Raw genomic sequence first — 17,173 nt, forward strand, 5'->3', positions numbered from 1 at the left:
GGTTTGACATCAGTTTCGCTTTCTCATTGAATCGGTGACATGCGCTGAGGTTCATGACAGGCGAGGCACTGACTCAGCTGGAGACAGATACAAAAAAAATTAACCCAAAATGAAACATTAGCCCATAATTTTTTTTTTCAATATAGAATTTTTTAATACCACATTTTGTTTTGAAAAATGTCAATCATCCTTCAATCAATTGTACACCGTTCAACAAAGTGAACGCAAGAAAAGGTCAAGTCCAATTTTGTTGGGTGGTGTTGTTTTTCTGTTGCTGATCTCTCTTTAAAATAATAAGAATTAAAAAAAATCATTTGCTTTTACCTCTCTGTTTATTATGTAACAAAAGCGCCGCTTCGAAAACACAGCTGCCATTTTTATTCATCATGACGAAATTTGAGACAGAATTCGATTGAAAAAGAAAACGGAAAATAATTTAATGTCATCATGAGAAGTATTTTTTTTTGTTTTTTTTAACGTTTCTCATGCAAGTATGGGGCGACTCTGCCTCACCCGCCTGCCCTGACCGCACATCCCTGCATTGAATCATTATGACTCATGAATTGTTAATGTATCTTATGGCCCCAAGATTTTTTTTTCTTCCACACAAGGCGTTTGTGACGAGAATCGTCACAAACCACGACGAGGCATGTGGCTATTGCTGACTTGCGTTTTTGCATACCCCCCAAAGTATAAAAAGGTGTGAACCACGGTGATCTTACAAGAAGGCAAAATGTTCTTGAGCGGCTTTCTGTCCAGCGTGGCTCTTCTCATGGTGGTGTCAGGTCAGTCAAACTCATTTTTTGCAATTAATCGATGATTACTGAAGCGATCATTTTCGATGATTGATTTTACAGGCGATGCAGCGGAGATTTTTGGCGGGAAAGAAGTGAAGCCCCACTCGCTGCCTTACATGGCGCTGCTGTTCAACGGACGACACCCGAACTGTGGAGGTGTTCTAATCCATCCACAATGGGTTCTCACTGCTGCCCACTGTGAGAAGTAAGACGTGTTGATGTTGCTTTTATGTAAGGAATAACATAACATACATATAAAAAATAATAAATCCTGAGTTATAATTATACAATACAATACAACCTGAAGCTGGAGCTGTAACAAAGCGCTTTCCATATAGTGTAATATAAATTAGCGAGAAATTAGAACACAAATTAAAAACACATAAACAATAGATACAGGGATAATTATTGTTAATATGTAGACACTGATATAAAGTCCAAAATATCATTTACTATTTCTTATTATTTCTAAACTATATTCATTTGTTACCATTTTCATTGTATTTGAAATATTTCCTATCTGTAATATTTTATTATTTATTTAGCAGATATTATTATGACATTGAAACCCCCCAATCATCCCAATCAATTTGCTTTTCACGTTGCATCGTTATGACTGTGGTGTCAAACTCATTTTTGTCATGGGCCACACCGTAGTTGTAGGACCATTTTGACTGTGAATCCATAGAAATGGATGATTGCCTCATATTATCACATATACACAACAAACTGAAATGAGAAGGCAGTAGAAAAACAATTTGTTCTACTGCTTTTCAATTTGCAATTGATGGAATGTTTACAAGAAACATGAAGACGACACACGTGCTTTGCCTTGGGTGGCCACATAAAATGATGTTGCGATCTGTCCCCCGGGTCTTGCCATTGACATATGATTTAAAACAAACCATCAGTTTTCTTTTAGCAGGGTACCCACGAGCTTAATACGAGCACATCATGGAAGACGGCGTAGACAGGCTAACAAATAGCATCGATGGTGGTGGCGTTACAACGCTTTAAGCAACGTATGGAACACAAATGGTGTGGCAACACATGCAGACATACAATATCACAAACACTTATGCATATGCTCTTTATCCTCTGCAAAGATATTAGTAATTCGTTCAAGTTATTAGTCCAAAAAACATTCTTCATTTACTTCGAATGATGTATATTTGTTCATCTCTCATCGCCAGTGACGTTTAGTATCAGGCGGAACAATTATATTAAATCAAATTAACCTGCAGAATCAGAGTTATCTCAGCGGGCACAGATTTGACACTCAGTGCATACATTTGTCAGCCAATTGAGACACCAGCATCATTTTGTCAGTATATTTACCTATTTGTGACATTTTGGTTGAGTGTCTCAAATCATCTTTTTTTTCCAATACTGATGTATTCATGAGACTTGACGTCCACGGTCACGCCATTTGGTTCCTGCGCATACAGTTTAAGCAGCGTACGACTTGGAGTACACGCCATTGACAAAAGTGAGAAGGAATCCACCTGCCAGAAAAGAAAAATCCAAATCCAAGTTCCACATCCCAACTTCAACCCGAAGACATCTGACAATGACCTCAGGCTTCTCAAGGTGAGGTGCAAATGGTTAATATTTTATCAACAGCAATGTCATGACCATTTTCAATAAACTCCACTTTCCAATTGAGATCTGATTCATTTGAGAACCCGAAACTGTAACATTTCCATGAACTGAAGTTCACATTCTAACATCGTTTACTGTCATACAAGTTTAGGTAGAAAATGTGTCTATCAGGGCCGTCTAAATTAAAGCATTAACTCAGGTGATTAATCCAAAATATTTTAACTCAGTTAACTCAGTTTGATTTCCTTAAAAAATAATTTGCATACTTTGCAAATATTGTGCCATATTAGATGTCTTTAGCACGTCTCAGAACAAAACATCGTGTTAAACTTGCAAACCAACACTGCTGGAGTGTTGCGCTTGTGGGCAGTTTTGAGAAATGAAAATAAATGTCTGCAAAAATGTCTCCATTTCAAGAATACAAGAAAGCTATTAGAACAGTCTTTGAATTAAATCATATTTGGTGATTTTGCATCAATCCCAAGATATTATTCAAGTAAATATCTGTTATAAACTTCACAAAAAAATTGTAGTTGAAAAATGTGATTAATCATGATTAATCATGGGATTTTTTGTGATAAAAAAAATCTGTAAAAATTGTCTAATGAAGTAAAGAAAACTACAAATCTCATGCAACAGATCTTCCTTCTGTGACTACAGAGGTGCAATAATACAAAACAAATACATTTAAAAAATTTTAAATTTAAATTAAAATGAATAATGTATGATATTAAATGAGGAAAAAAATTAGGGACGTATGTTTATTTATTTATTTTTTTTAGTCTTTAGTTGTTTTTTTTGTTTTTTTATTTGGTCTACCTGATTTTGACGTACCTCAATTGAAATGGCTAAATGATAATGCGTTGAACTACTTCTACTAATTCCAGCTGGACAAACCCGTGAGAGAGACCAAGACGGTGAAACGTTTGAACCTGCCCAAGGAGGCCAAAGACCCAAAAGATGGCACAAGCTGCTCGGTGGCCGGATGGGGCCTGACAGACAATAAGACCAAGGGCATGTCCAACGTCCTCAGGTCGGTCAGTGTGACCGTGGTCGACAGAAAAAAGTGCAACTCTCCCAAATATTACAACGGGAAGCCAGCCATCACGCCAGACATGATATGTGCAGGTTCGAATGGTAAAAAGAAGGCGGACACCTGCAAAGTAAGTGCCGTCTTTGTATTTGCATGTTGGAGTTAATGAGATGTCCACATGAAGAAAAGTCTCATCATGTGTTGCCTTCAGGGAGACTCGGGAGGGCCGCTGATATGTGGAGGCGCTCTCGTAGGGATTACTTCGTTTGGACCGAAGGTGTGTGGTGATGTAAAACTCCCTGGTGTCTACGCATTTCTCTCAAAGAGGCAGCTTCAGTGGATCAACAAAATCATTAATAAAAATTAAATTGAATTGTCTTTTCAGAACGCATTTCTGACCATTTCATTAAAGTTGTACTTTTATCAAGACAAATGTATTTTCATGTCATTTCTGGGATCTTTGCAAATTTCTACTTTCGGATTCACTGATAGCGAGACAGCTCTTCGTTCACTCGTGAACGAGACCCCGATATACTTGAACTCCTTTACTGGCGGCAGATTGGTTGGTTTTTGATTTTGTTTGTTTTAGGTTTTTTTTTTTCCCGGGAGAAATTCTCTTAGCGTGATTGCAATTTCAGCTGTCATTCCATCCTTCGTCAGACGTTGATCTCTGCGGTCTCCTTTATCCAGTGAACTATTATGGCATCTTAGACATGAAGTGTCATTTGGTAAATTATGTCACTGATGCAAACTTGAAATTGTATGACATATAATCAATTTTTTTCAAATATATTGCAAATTTCCCCATTGTGGGACTATTAAAAGACATCTTTATCTTTAAAGCAGGCGTGGGCAAACTGTGGCCCAGGGGCCACATGTGGCCCGTTAAACGTTTTAATCCGGCCCGCCAAACATAAACTAAAGAATATTAAATGAATAAACCTTTGTAGTGTATTTTCACAAGGTCTAACATATACAACTCATTTTATGGTCATGACGAGATTGTTGCTTTTAGGAATACCTAGTCTTGTGTTGGACCTCCGTAGTACATAAGTTACTGTCCTGAGAGGCATCGGGCCTCAATATTGTTTACGACGGGTCAGGGATTCCGACAGGGGTCCTCGACTTCCCAAGGTACTTGCATGCAGTAAGGGGATCTGGTGCAGAGGAGTTACATATGGGAGGGGGTCCGTACCTGGTACCCTTGGGCCAGTTTAAGGGCTAGCAGGATAAGAATGCATATGCAATAAGGGAGAATTGGATATTTATGTCTTTTGTTTGCCTTCTCTATAAGAAGGGAAGGCTCGAGAGAGAGGGGACATATTTTCTCTTTTTCTTTTTGGGGAGACTTCTTTGCACATCAGCATGTGACGAGAATAAAATCTCTTGCTAAACAAAATGGCTGTGTCAGAGAAGTTTTTTCCTTCACCAATTCTGCCATGCTCGGCAATCCATCCGGAGGGAAGCTGAGCCAGACCCACACTTCAACAACAAAATACACCACACCTTGTTAATGTTTTATTTTCTAACTACTGTGGTGTGTCAAAGAGATATATTTTGTTGTAATGATTTTTTTCACTTTCATTTAAAATTAAGTGTATTTTTTTTCTGAGATGAGGTGAGGTTACTAAAACGCTGCATCCATCTGCTCCTGAACCAGCCCCTTTGTCAAATTTCAGAACCCATTGTGGGCCCCAGATCAAAAATTTTGCCCACCTCTGTTTTAAAGTATACACTGATTCATTGTTATTCTTTTTTACAGATTTTTTATGTCATGATTTTACGGCATATTAATGTTAATTTCACGGCCATTTTCTAACAGCGTACTATTTTTGTTCTGTCGGTTTTTTTTTCCGTACAGTACCTAAGTGACACCAGCTGAGCATGCTATTATTCTCCTCCTCTCATTTGAGCTTTTTGAACACAGACGCATTGCTTGAATATGACCAGAAGCCTCCCTCATCTCTCTTATAAAGTTATGTGTCAACAAAGCTCAAGTTCATGTGAACTCGCTCAGCCTCGCATTCTCAAGATCTGTGAGGCCCGCATCGCACAGGAAGAATAGAGCTCATGGTGTGGCTCCACAGGCGGCGAAGACGGGTTGGTGGGTCCTGAGACCACCAGCCACAGGAAATGTGTTTCAAAATGACAAGAACCTTTCGAAAACAAATGATACATCCATGACGATTCGGTTGTTCGGGTTTGAATCTTGATGTGCAAATTCAGGTCCACGAAGACTCCAAATTGTTTATTTGATTAATTTTGTCTGAACCAGATACAGTGGTGCCTTGAGAGTGCAGTTTAATTTCTTTTGTGACCAGACTGGAATCTTAGATTATCTATGACAATTGAAATGAATGGGAATGACATTCAGCCTGCCAAATACACACAATCAATGTTTTTTTTTTTTTTAATTTGCTGGTTAAATGGCCGCTGCTAGAAGATGTCACTTCTGTGCGACAAACATTAAGAGGACTACAACTCCCAGAAGACAGTTCGACCTTCTCTTCTTCTAGCAAACAACTGTGCAGTTAATATAAAAATAAATGCATTTAAAATCACCCCCAAAGGCTCATCTATTAAATTAATCTCCAAAGACAAAAATTAAGGACATTTTCCCTCTAATTATAGTTAGTTTTATAAACGTAAAATGTAGTTTAAATTGTTTTCAAATTGAAGTTTGAAGAAAAGAAATTGTGACTGTTGGAAGATTTTCTTAAATGACTATTAAGTGTAAACTACAACTGACATTTGTCTTTAAAACAACAAAAAAACATGTTCATCAAAAGTTACATTTGTTACAAAAAGTGTCAAGATCAAAGATGTCGACAAAACTGACTGACAAGATTGTCGGTCGGCTTTAACGAGAGAAAAATGTGCTGCTGACTGCTACCATAAAAAAAGGTGAATGGATGAGAGATATAAGTGGAACCACACCCTGGAAATTCCAGGTGTCCTTTGTTTGAACTCGCGATGAAAGGTCGTGCACTGACCAGCAATAGCTGCTGTGTTTACCTGGTTGCCATGGTGACACACACAAAAGCTCAAAGGCCCACTCTCACCACACCCAAATGAAACTTTTTTTTTTATCAAGTGGATGAAAGTAACTTCCACGACCGCCTATGCCGCGGGGATCATGTTCATGCACGAGGGCACGCACACACGTGACATATATTTATAGTTTGCATCGTTCCAATAAAAAACTATTTGCTATATATCCCGATACATGCAGTGCAATATGATTCAAGATTGGTTTACTTTAAAGTGCCACAATTTGATTTGGTTTGATCATGATTCGATTCAATGTCATGCGACTCAACCCGAGCGGGTGTGATGCAATGAGTTTTCTGTTTGTGTTTTTAAATAGAAATGAAATGTGCGTGCAGATTCATTTACAGTAAAAGCAAGCGCGCTGAAAACACTTATATTGTTCCCATATTGTGTTTCTTGAATATGTGTGGCAAAAGGCATCAAAACTAACACAAAAAATCAGACTCAAGTAACACTGACACACTTTATTGTTGTTTAAATATCATCTTTTTTTTCCCGCCACACAGCGAGATGATGACAGTTTCTCTGACCTATTCACAAGAACAGTGCAATAAATAAAAAACAACGCTGTCTGTCGACTGAATGCTCAACATCCCCATATACAGACGTTTGTGTAATAATAATAATAATAATAATAATAATCCAACATACAAGCAGACATACACATAAATAATCACGCTAAATAAATTAAATGCTAAGAAATCACAGAGAGTTTAAGTTGCATCTAATAAAGCATTTCTTCAATCGCCTGCATCTGGTTGTCTGTCGGAAGTGAAGGCGGCTGCAAAGAGACAGAAAATTGCACAATTTTATTTATTTTCTTGACTTTATTGTTGAAGTGACATGAGACCAACACCACCCTTGACAAGAAAAATCATGCAGCACCAGCGCACATGCGGGCTTGTTTTGGATTGTTTATCAGATTCATGCAAGCAGACCAGACATGTACATGTTTGTCATTTCTTGCACGGGAGTTTCAAACACGCTTTGGCAATTTACCTTCTCCCAGCTGGTGGGCTCCAGATCAGGCTCAAACCACAACGTCACTGGCGGGTTTCTGCAGCTTCTGCTGCTCCGACCAGCTGCCCAGGTAGGACGCCAGGAAGTTTTTATGCGACCTGTAACTACAGAACACAACACGCGAGGAAACGTGTTATCAAAAGTGAGACCCGACATGAAGTCATTGCATCATTGAAACAAATCACATTGCAGTTATCACCGACAATATCGGGTCAATAAAAATTATGACACACATTTTTGACTCTGCTTGTTGATGGTAATTTTTCACTTGAATTACTAATTCATTACACTGTTAAGGAAGCGTTGGGTGAACTCAACATTTCAAAGCAACAAACCAAAAGAAAGAAACTAAAGAAAACAGGTGAGCTGTGACTGGTCGTTAGCTGAGCCCTGAGCAACTCTGATGTCATTTTCAGTCGATAGAAAAGAAAAAATGGCTGCCCCCTGAGATGTTGAAAATGGGTGGATTTTGCCGCTTAACTCATATTCCACAAACACAATATTATGACTAGGGCTGCATAAAACATATTACAAAACAAGAAAATGTTTGGGTTGACTTCCCCTTTGAGTAAAAACAACTCAGCAAATTGTTTTTGGGCAAACAGCTAGCTTGCGCTGCTGCGCAAACTAACATTGTTGTCAAAAAGGTCAAGAATAATATTTTAAAGTTGTTCCAAATTCAATGAATGTTCCCGCCACTCTCTACACCAAATTGAATTTGTACTTTTTATAGTCTGTCAAACTTTCACGTAATAAAATCCGAGTTTAAATTGACAACTTCATGTTGTTGATGTTACGGCTTTTTCCTCCTCAAACTACTACTTTCACATTGAAAACATTTTTTCTCATGGTGTGGCAAGTCATTTCTTGGCAAGTTTTTAATCATAATTACATGACTTTATCCTCATAAAAATACATTTTCATAATATAACAAATATTAATTTATTAAACTGCTGATTATTTTATTGATTAATTGATAAATCTGGAAAAAGAAGTTTGAATTTCTATCCCTGCATTCAAAAACAGGACATATAAGCACAAATTAATGAAGATTCAGTTACTGATTTGGATGACATATTGTCAGAAAATTGATAAAAAGCAAAATGAAATGTTGACTAATATTTTGTCATATTAATATTTTGATTCATTTAAAAGATAATAAATCTGCTTTGGTGGAGGACTACAGAAAGCTGAGAATATTTCCTGCTGAAATTCTGAGAATTTGGACACTTTTCAACAGGGTCGCCAAACAATTCCTCGATTATTCAAATAATTATCAATTAGTTTGATCATCAATAAATTTTCAATTAATTGTTGCACCTTTACATTAGCTTTGTATCACAACTTTATTCTCTGAAAACTATTACAACTAATGGGATAATGGGATTTAAACTTTTTCTAAAATAGAAATATGACTTTTTTGCTTCAGAATATTTTATTGTCTCTCATAGCAGATTATTATTTTTTTCAATTTAGTGTAGGCTTCACAGGGATTTAGGAAATTATTATGAAATTTAATTAGTCTTTTTTTGTCAAATTATCATTGCACATATTTGTTAACAGGATGACAGAAAAAAACTACTGAAATTGCTTTTTGGATTATAAAATTCATTTTTTAGACAGCTTTTTGCTAGCATTGGGATATCTGTCAACATTTTCACAAATATTTGTCCGAATCGTCAATATTCAATCAAATACAGAATATCGGTAAATGAGGTTATGTTGCCAATTGGGATTGCTCCACTTTACCTCGACAATCCTTTTCACCTATTTCTGTGACGTGGCGCCTATCTCGTGATGTTTTCATCCTCAGTGTAATAAATTCCACTCCTAGTCAATTTAGTGCCATTTGAGTCATAAATTGCAACTTTGTGAACTTTGGACCTGCTTTGAAGATATTTGTTGACATATTTCTGCGAGGATTGCAGGTGAGCTCTCACGCTATCCCACTTTCCGGTGTAACATGAAGTAAGAATGTAAGAGGTTTTCCGGTGATGCCGCCCGCATGCCGAGGGTGCGCTAGGGTGTGTTGTGTGCTTTCTGATGTGTCAGCATTTCGTGATGGCAACTCACAGGATGTGCGTGCCCATTTCAGTGGTTTGGCTCGGATGTTCGGATTTTTTGATCTGATGTAATCCATCTAGAATCACTGCGTGCTTTTATTAATTATTTCCTTCTTTATGAAGTACTCGGTCAACGTCAGAATCTCTTCTCAGCCTGGACAATACATGGAATTTTGCAGTCTTAAACTCTTTAAAATGATGAAAACTTAATTTTACAGCAGCTTAAATGAATAATATTTCAGATTTTTTCTTTTGCTATTTTTTATGTAAAGTAGAAAACCCCCTCATTGAGTGTAGTCCATTTTTGCTCAAGTTAATTAAATCTCCTTCTCGTGTGTTTCAGTTTTTGTTATTGGCTTTTAAAATTTCTATTTGGTCTAAGGCAGAGGTCCCCAACCACCGAGCCACTTGAACCGGTGTGCTAAAATGTTTTCCTACCCGTGAAGACGCACGGTAGTACTTTGGCTGTCAAATTAGCCTCTGGTAGGAGGTTTTGCACAGGTAGGACTTTTTGGTAGAACACCACAGAGGAAAAAAAGGTTGTAGACCACTGGTCTAGGGTCTTTGTTTGTTTCAAAACTCTTTTTTTATCAATTTTGATTGATCCAACGTGTGGCGCTTTGTTGTACTCACTGTGCGCAGGCTATGAGCACGACGGCAGTACAGCTGATTAAGGACAGAACGATGGCCGTGATGACCAAGGCCATCTGGACCCACTCGATGTCGTTGCTGCGCTCCGACTGGCTTCTGATGGTCTCCAACGTTTGGATGCCGCAGCGCTCGCCGTCGTAGCCCTTCATGCAGCTGCAAAATGGTCCAAATGATCAAGGATGATGACATTCACGTGAGGCGGCAACATTAATTGCTGAGTTGTTTTCTTGGTCGCTGCATCGGCAGCTGTGGAGTTAGATTTCATTCACTCAAGGTTGGGTTCATTATTTTGAGCCAGCTGGTTGAGTTGAAGATTAGATTTTGGCGGGCTGAAAAGCGGAAATTGCTGGCATTTGCCAGTTTTGTTTCCTGAAATTTAATTAAACTTTATGTAAGCTTTCTGAGTTATGCTCGGTTCTGATTTGATTTTTAACCACAACTACACTCTAAAAATGTTTGGGTTAAAAATAACCCAATTATGGGTCCAAAATGGACCAATAGACTAATTTGGCTAATTTGTCCCACATTCTTGCCTTGTTTTGTACAAATCAACTAATTTTTTTCAAAAAGTTGAGGCAAACTCACCAAAGAAGTCGATCATTCCATTTTTAACCCAAAATTGTTTTAAGAGTGTCGTCGCACAGATACGTGTTTAAAGCAAGACGTACTGCTTTTACTTCAGTGAAAAGTAAAAAATGACAGACTCATTAAGTACAAAAGTAGAAAGCAAAAGCAAATTTTTACCAGCAATTACATCCACTATAAAAACAGTTGGGTTGAAAATAACTCAATTGTGCGAAATGTGCAAAATGGACTGTTACACTAATTGAGTAGTTTTCTGCTAAATAAAAAAAAACTGAAAGTTGGGTCAAATTTACCGCAAGTAGTAGATCAGTCCATTTTTGACCAAAAATTGTGTTTATTTTTTAACCCAACTGTTTTTAGAGGATACAACACCCGTGTCAAAAGTATGTTCCCATAGCGTTGCTAACGTTGTGAACTGACGAACAAAGTTAATGATATTAACTGTCAGTGTCTAAAACGATGACGAGAAAGTGCACATATGTGGGAAGGTAAAGGTTAAAAATAAATCCTGACCAATATTTTCCCGAAGACGCATATAACCTCAAACCAAAAATAGACGACAGTGACAGTAACCAAGTGAAACTCAAAAGTCAACAAGCCTATCACGGAATCTTTCAATGTGACATTTCTCAAAACTTCAAAACCAAACAACTCATATGGAAAGAAATCAACAAGTGGCTTAAACATTTTACCGCAGCTTGCGTCGTCGCCATCACAGCCAGTCGCAAACTTGTACGTATTTATGTCTACGTTTTTCCGTTACTTCCCGCCATTGACATTCCCGTGTCCATGAATAACAGCTTGCGCGTGGACTCACATGCACACGGGCTCCTGCAGGCCTTCCATGCGCTGGCAGTAGCCGTGGATGCAGTAGCCCAGGTGGGTGGAGGTGCAGGGGTCCTCGGTGGGCTCCATGCTGGACGTCCGACCTTGAGTGGAGGCAGTGTGCTCGGGGTTGAACGCCGTGGTGCTCCTGCTCTTCGGTTTGTTCTTCTTCTTTCCTTTGCCTTTCTTCTTCTTCCTGTCATCTCTCAGGAACTCACCTGAAAGAAGTTTTTTAAAATGGTATGCATGAGCCTGCTACAAATTCTTTGAATTGTTTTCCATTTTCTTTCCAAAACGTCTTCCCTTAAAGTCGCACATAACGACGCACTTACTTGCGAGTTCCTCGAAATCCACCTCGTCGCCGGCATCGCTTTGTGAAACCTGAAGGCCCTCCCCTGAGGCCGAGCCCACGGTCACGCTGCCGAGCTCGCTGGTGGACGATGCCTCAGATTTCTGAGCGCCCAGAACACCGACAAGTACTGAAAACACAAGTGAGGGCGTCGTATGACGGGAAACACGTTAACAAAGTGTCCTTGAATGTTACATCAAAGAACTTGACTTCAAAACTCACGTTGCCTTTTTGGAAGATTTTTTTGTGTCTTATTAAACATAACTCAAACTTCATACTTATATGCATGTATGGAATCATTTTGTTGTTAAAATGAGCTTCTTAGTTCTTAATTTTAATACGACATATTGATAGAATAAAATACCATTTTATTTATGTGGCGCATTTCACAACAGCTGAAGCTGTATATATATATTTACAGTATGTACGTATGGAAAAATAGACATAGGCAGTTGTTGTGGGTTCAATTCATTCATGGTTCCATTGCAACCATGTCGAAGGGCCATAGAGCATGATACAAGATACTGAATTGAACTTCAGAAGGTGAATGAACATTTGAAGATGGATTCAGTCCGTTCTCGCAAATTAGTTGAACCAGTGGAACCCAAATGAGAGAGAGACATTCTTCAAAAGCACACAATTGCAATCATGAGGGCATTCGTAGAGTAAAACACGTGGTCTGCATGAGCCAATTCCCCATTCAATGCCGATGCTGTCACAAGTACGAAATTTCTTCCTTGTGCAAGACGAGTCCTCGCTTGCATTGACATTCCTCATTTTCACCCTTTCGTCGGCTTTCCTTTCCCCTTGCGGCTACGAAAGTTGACTTACCGAAGAAGAGGAGGCAGGAGAGGATGAAGGTGTTCATATCCCAGGACGAAGAGTCGATGTCGGGAAGTTTGCTAGTCCGACTAGTGTGTGTATGAAGGAGACTGTGCTGTGCTCACTTAATCTTTGCTGGGGTTGTGTGCAGCCTTTATAGACGCGCGCCTGCATTTGCAGTCCAAGGAGAAGGGTGTGTGTGTGTGTGTGTGTGTTCGTGTGTGCGCGCATGTAATCATTAACAAGCCTGGGGCAACAAACATTTGCATCCCCAAACCTCACAAATGGCCACTATGAGCAATCATGAATGTGAAGCAGTTTATATTCCATTCATTTATTCCGTCTGGCCTCTCTTGGCCATTCGAACACTCACTGGCAACATTTTGTTCTTCCCGCCTTAATTGTTATGACTTCCTCTTTCCTTATATGGTCACGGAATGACACTTTGTCGGTGGGCATTCATCTGTGAAACACACACGCCGTCATCCTAGAGATGGCACTTGAATTAGGAATAAAAAGTTTTAAAATTCGGAATTGTTGAATAATACATTATACATGTTAAGTGGTAGTTGCTAGAAACGAAAACTGATAACTATGTAGAGCTCATTTGTGTAGATAGCAACAAAACGTTTTTCACTATTTCAGTTTTCCTGATTTTTGGCGTGGTTAAAGCGCTAGGAGCAATTGCAAAGTGCAATGAGCTAGCAAGCTTTGGCAACACTCTGAAAATGCATCTTCTCTTCAGAGAATCCACCGACGTGGCCACTTTAGAGTGCCTTGTTGTCGGCCGCAAGTGCGAGCCCATCTCGCAGAGAAAAAGGAACCCAAAAAAAACCCCAAAAATGTAAGTAAGTCAAACTTGACAGTCAGCAAGTGGAGCGGGGACTCAGATTGGCTTGGATACTTTAGAGTGCCTCATTGTAACGGTGGGATTAGATAGTAGCTCAAACCCTGGAGTCTTTAAACGGAAATCTTTTCGCAGCATGAATGTTTGAGTGATTTTTTTTTAATCATGTATGTCAAATTTACAATATATTTTGACTTTACAGGGACTTTAACATTGTACTTAAACGTAAAAAAATTAAATTAAAAAAGATTCAATTAAAATGTGTTGCACATATAAGTGCGGGGTGACAAAAGCCACAACCCAGGCACAGAATAGAAGCATCCAAGGCCATCCAAAGAGGAAAAAGGTGTCCGATCGGCCCAAGTAACGTAAGATCGCAAAGTTAAATGTAATGTGTGAAAATGCGCAACGATCACATCCAGAAACGGGTAGTTTGTCTGAACTCCATACAGTGAAGAGACAAGAAGGCAAAACTGGGAAAAGAGGGAGGAATTATCAATGACTGGACAGCATACAAACATACACACACACACCCACACGTGCACACACTTGCAGACACACACGGACAGCACATTTTTCTATAGGTTGGGCTGGGTTATTTTCTTTTTCAAAAATGTTAAAAAGTGGAAAATATTGATATTTCAAACATGAGATAATTTTTGTGTGGTCCTAAATATAATTATTAGTAATTATTATACACGTGATTATTTGTCACCAAAATGGCACGATATGGGTCATTTTTGACCCACTTGTGGAAGAGTGTAGGCTCCACTCACTCATGCATCTAAGGGTTAAATAATATTGCATAGTATCAGATTGAATAAAAATGTGTTTCATGGCAGATACATTGACTATCATTTTGAACTATTTGCTGGATTTTGAATGTGTGTGGCCTCGTTGGCCATGCGTGTGTGTGTTTACGTGTACTTGTATTAGATGAACCGATGTTTTGTGTTGCTATTTCTGTACATTTCCAACAGGGCGGGGACGGGGTGAGCAATGCTGCTGTTGTTGTGTCGGCACAACCTAGGTGTCTCCTTGGAATCCCTCTCGGTGGAATGCTGAGAGTTCTTGGCACGTTTTGTTTTCTCACTCCAACAGGAGTTACGTGCCATCGCCTTGGATGGGATGTTTGATATCAACGTGGGTGGAAAGTCTGACACAAAGCCTGAAGGGAAGCACCTCATAGCAGCCGCCCTCACACACACACGCACGCACACACACATTGCATCTCAAGGCAAAATAGAAATATACCTACATCTCTCAGGACAAAGTGTACCAATAAAACTGCTGTTGGTGTAATTAGGATTAGTACACACACTCATTACATGCCCTCAAGTGTACTTTCAGTGTCTGCACAGAAATATCTCACAGCTCTGCCTCATGCAAAAAATGATACAGAGAAAGAAAAGAACAGCCCTTGATCCAAAGCATACCACATCATGCGGTTGAACATGCTTGAAGTAGTTTGAAAAGTACATAACATCAACGTGTGGATTGTGATGGGACCGATTTTCTCAAGTTTCGGTGGAAACATGCACCTGTTGGTCTTTGAAGGGTCATGGAGGAATCCGTCTTGATTTACAAGGGTAAATTGTTGCGTGACTACACTGGCATCTCAAGTCCTCGTTTCCGAGGGAACCATTCCAGCCGCCCCCCCCACTCTCCAAAAAAAACCCACAATTTTATAACATGTTTGGTATTAATAAAAACAGTACTCTGGAGAATTGTATTTTACGAAAACTTACAGTAAAATAATTAACTCTAAGAATTTAACAGTATTTTGCATCATGATTTCTTTGTTTCAAAAAGCTGATATTTTTGTTTTACGCACCTTGACCACCAGAGGACAACGTACTGCACTACACAGACATACTTCACGCAGATTTGATCATGATACAGAAGAAGTCGTAATTAAGCTGTAATCATATTGGTCGTTTTTTCCAGAGGATAAAGAATATATTCAGATGCACTTTTTTTATTGTTTTTCTTCATATATTGCTACCATCCATGTTCAAATACAGGTCTATGCTGTTAAAAGGTTTAGAACTACAATGCTAATCTTTTTAGCCTGTCTGTGGTGTTTCCCATTATGAGTTAGCATCAGCTACCAGACTTCTTATTTCTATCCTTATTTTTTTGGGGGGTATTTTGTACATTGTAAGTGAAATTGTAACATGATCACTTTCGGATTTCAGTGTGTTTTGGTCCTAGAAATAAATTCTCCCCACATGCAAAATATATTTCCTATCCAATGAAAGGTGACACTGCACTCATGTATATATTTTTTTTACATTCATCCATTGCAAAGCTATATACCAACATTGTCCCAATAGTTCTGAACCAAACTGCAAGATGTCCACATCGTATAATAGCAGCTTAATCCAACATCTGCTGCACATGTACGCAGTTTTTTTTTTTTTTTTAATTGTATCAGCGAGCATGTGTAGAACCTGGGATCTAAAGACACTCTGAGTTTTAGCAGTTTGGAACACCAAATTGAAGGAAGGGTTATTCAGAAATTGAAGTCATCGAGGCTGTGGTGCGGGCGGTAAATCCCAGTTTAAAGCTTAAGAGTTATTTAGGGGGAAAGCAGGATCTTACTTTAGCCACTCTCAGGCAAATATTAAGAGCGCAATATGCAGAAAAAGATGCAACGGTTCTGTACCAACAACTAGCAAAAGCTGAAACTGCTCTGGATTTTTTAGTTCGAGTGCTTGATTTGCGTCAAAAGGTGTTGTTTGCATCTGAGCGTGCCCAATCTGGCCTCAAGTATAACAATGAGTTAGTTCAAAGCCAGTGTTTCCAATCCATCATGACAGGCTTGTCAAATGACAAGGATGTATTTACAGGGACGATATAGTAGTGATGAGGTGCTTTTAGAAAAAAATGCAGATTGCGCAGCACAATGAAAATGAGCGGGCCCAAAAAGTCAAAGAAAAAAAGAACACTCAGAGGGCAAGTCTGAGCACAATCGTGAGGGGTAGTGACGAAAGTAATCCGCTAGCAGATAAACCGTCAGATGAACAAAAGAAAGATAACTCACTTTTTGCAAAAATGGAGGAGAGTAACACTGCAATTAGGGAGCTCACAGGCCAAGTCGCATCTCTTGTGCAAACTGTACAGCGTGGTGGGCAGGCAGTTGATAAAGACCGAAACAAAGTGTCGGCTAACACTTTTAGGCGACTATCTAGGCAGTGTGTAGCATGTCAGCAAGAAAAAAAATACTGCACTCACTGTTTCAAGTGTGGTAGTGACACACATTGGGCAAGAGGGTGTAAGGTAGGGGGCATGAAAAAAACATCGGGAAACGAATAGCGGTTGTGACAGGGGGACGTGCCAAAACCTCAGAGTATAAGTCCCAAGAAAATTCAGGCTATAAACCCCTAACAGAACCCGTAAGAACATGTGTTGTGAAGAGAAAAACAAACAAACAGCCTACTCATAACACCGTAACTCCAAAGCCAAATACAAAATCCAAAGCTGAAAAATTTGTTGGCTCCTCCGACAAATGGACAAGACGCAAAC

General features: G+C 39.0%; 2 protein-coding genes across 2 annotated transcripts; one reads left to right on the forward strand and one right to left on the reverse strand.

Annotated features, from left to right (window-relative positions):
- Positions 1–666: 666 nt before the first annotated feature.
- Positions 667–3,859, forward strand: LOC148343863 (granzyme A-like). Its single transcript, XM_088304428.1, has 5 exons — positions 667–785; positions 858–1,002; positions 2,246–2,387; positions 3,287–3,562; positions 3,644–3,859. Exons 1-5 carry the CDS (start codon positions 734–736, stop codon positions 3,797–3,799), a joined length of 771 nt encoding a protein of 256 aa, XP_088160554.1. The 5' UTR covers positions 667–733; the 3' UTR covers positions 3,800–3,859.
- A 3,073-nt stretch (positions 3,860–6,932) lies between these two features.
- areg (amphiregulin) lies at positions 6,933–13,177 on the reverse strand. Its single transcript, XM_088305789.1, has 6 exons — positions 12,808–13,177; positions 11,960–12,106; positions 11,620–11,845; positions 10,200–10,370; positions 7,483–7,607; positions 6,933–7,264 (listed from the first exon to the last, which is right to left on the reverse strand). Exons 1-5 carry the CDS (start codon positions 12,842–12,844, stop codon positions 7,514–7,516), a joined length of 675 nt encoding a protein of 224 aa, XP_088161915.1. The 5' UTR covers positions 12,845–13,177; the 3' UTR covers positions 6,933–7,264; positions 7,483–7,513.
- Positions 13,178–17,173: the final 3,996 nt, after the last annotated feature.

Source organism: Idiotropiscis lumnitzeri, chromosome 1 (assembly GCF_059441095.1).
Source record: "Idiotropiscis lumnitzeri isolate Australia: NSW breed Sydney's pygmy pipehorse chromosome 1, RoL_Ilum_1.0, whole genome shotgun sequence".
Taxonomy (NCBI): domain Eukaryota; kingdom Metazoa; phylum Chordata; class Actinopteri; order Syngnathiformes; family Syngnathidae; genus Idiotropiscis; species Idiotropiscis lumnitzeri.

Bases quoted from the DNA above. Each gene is read 5' to 3' on its own strand.
- LOC148343863 (XM_088304428.1), top strand. From the start codon at position 734: ATGTTCTTGAGCGGCTTTCTGTCCAGCGTGGCTCTTCTCATGGTGGTG. The intron at 786-857 runs GTCAGTCAAACT...TTGATTTTACAG, and splicing joins TCTTCTCATGGTGGTGTCAG to GCGATGCAGCGGAGATTTTT. The intron at 1,003-2,245 runs GTAAGACGTGTT...CTGCGCATACAG, and splicing joins ACTGCTGCCCACTGTGAGAA to TTTAAGCAGCGTACGACTTG.
- areg (XM_088305789.1), bottom strand. From the start codon at position 12,844: ATGAACACCTTCATCCTCTCCTGCCTCCTCTTCTTCG. The intron at 12,107-12,807 runs GTAAGTCAACTT...TTGTGTTTTCAG, and splicing joins CTCCTGCCTCCTCTTCTTCG to TACTTGTCGGTGTTCTGGGC. The intron at 11,846-11,959 runs GTAAGTGCGTCG...AACTTCTTTCAG, and splicing joins GGATTTCGAGGAACTCGCAA to GTGAGTTCCTGAGAGATGAC.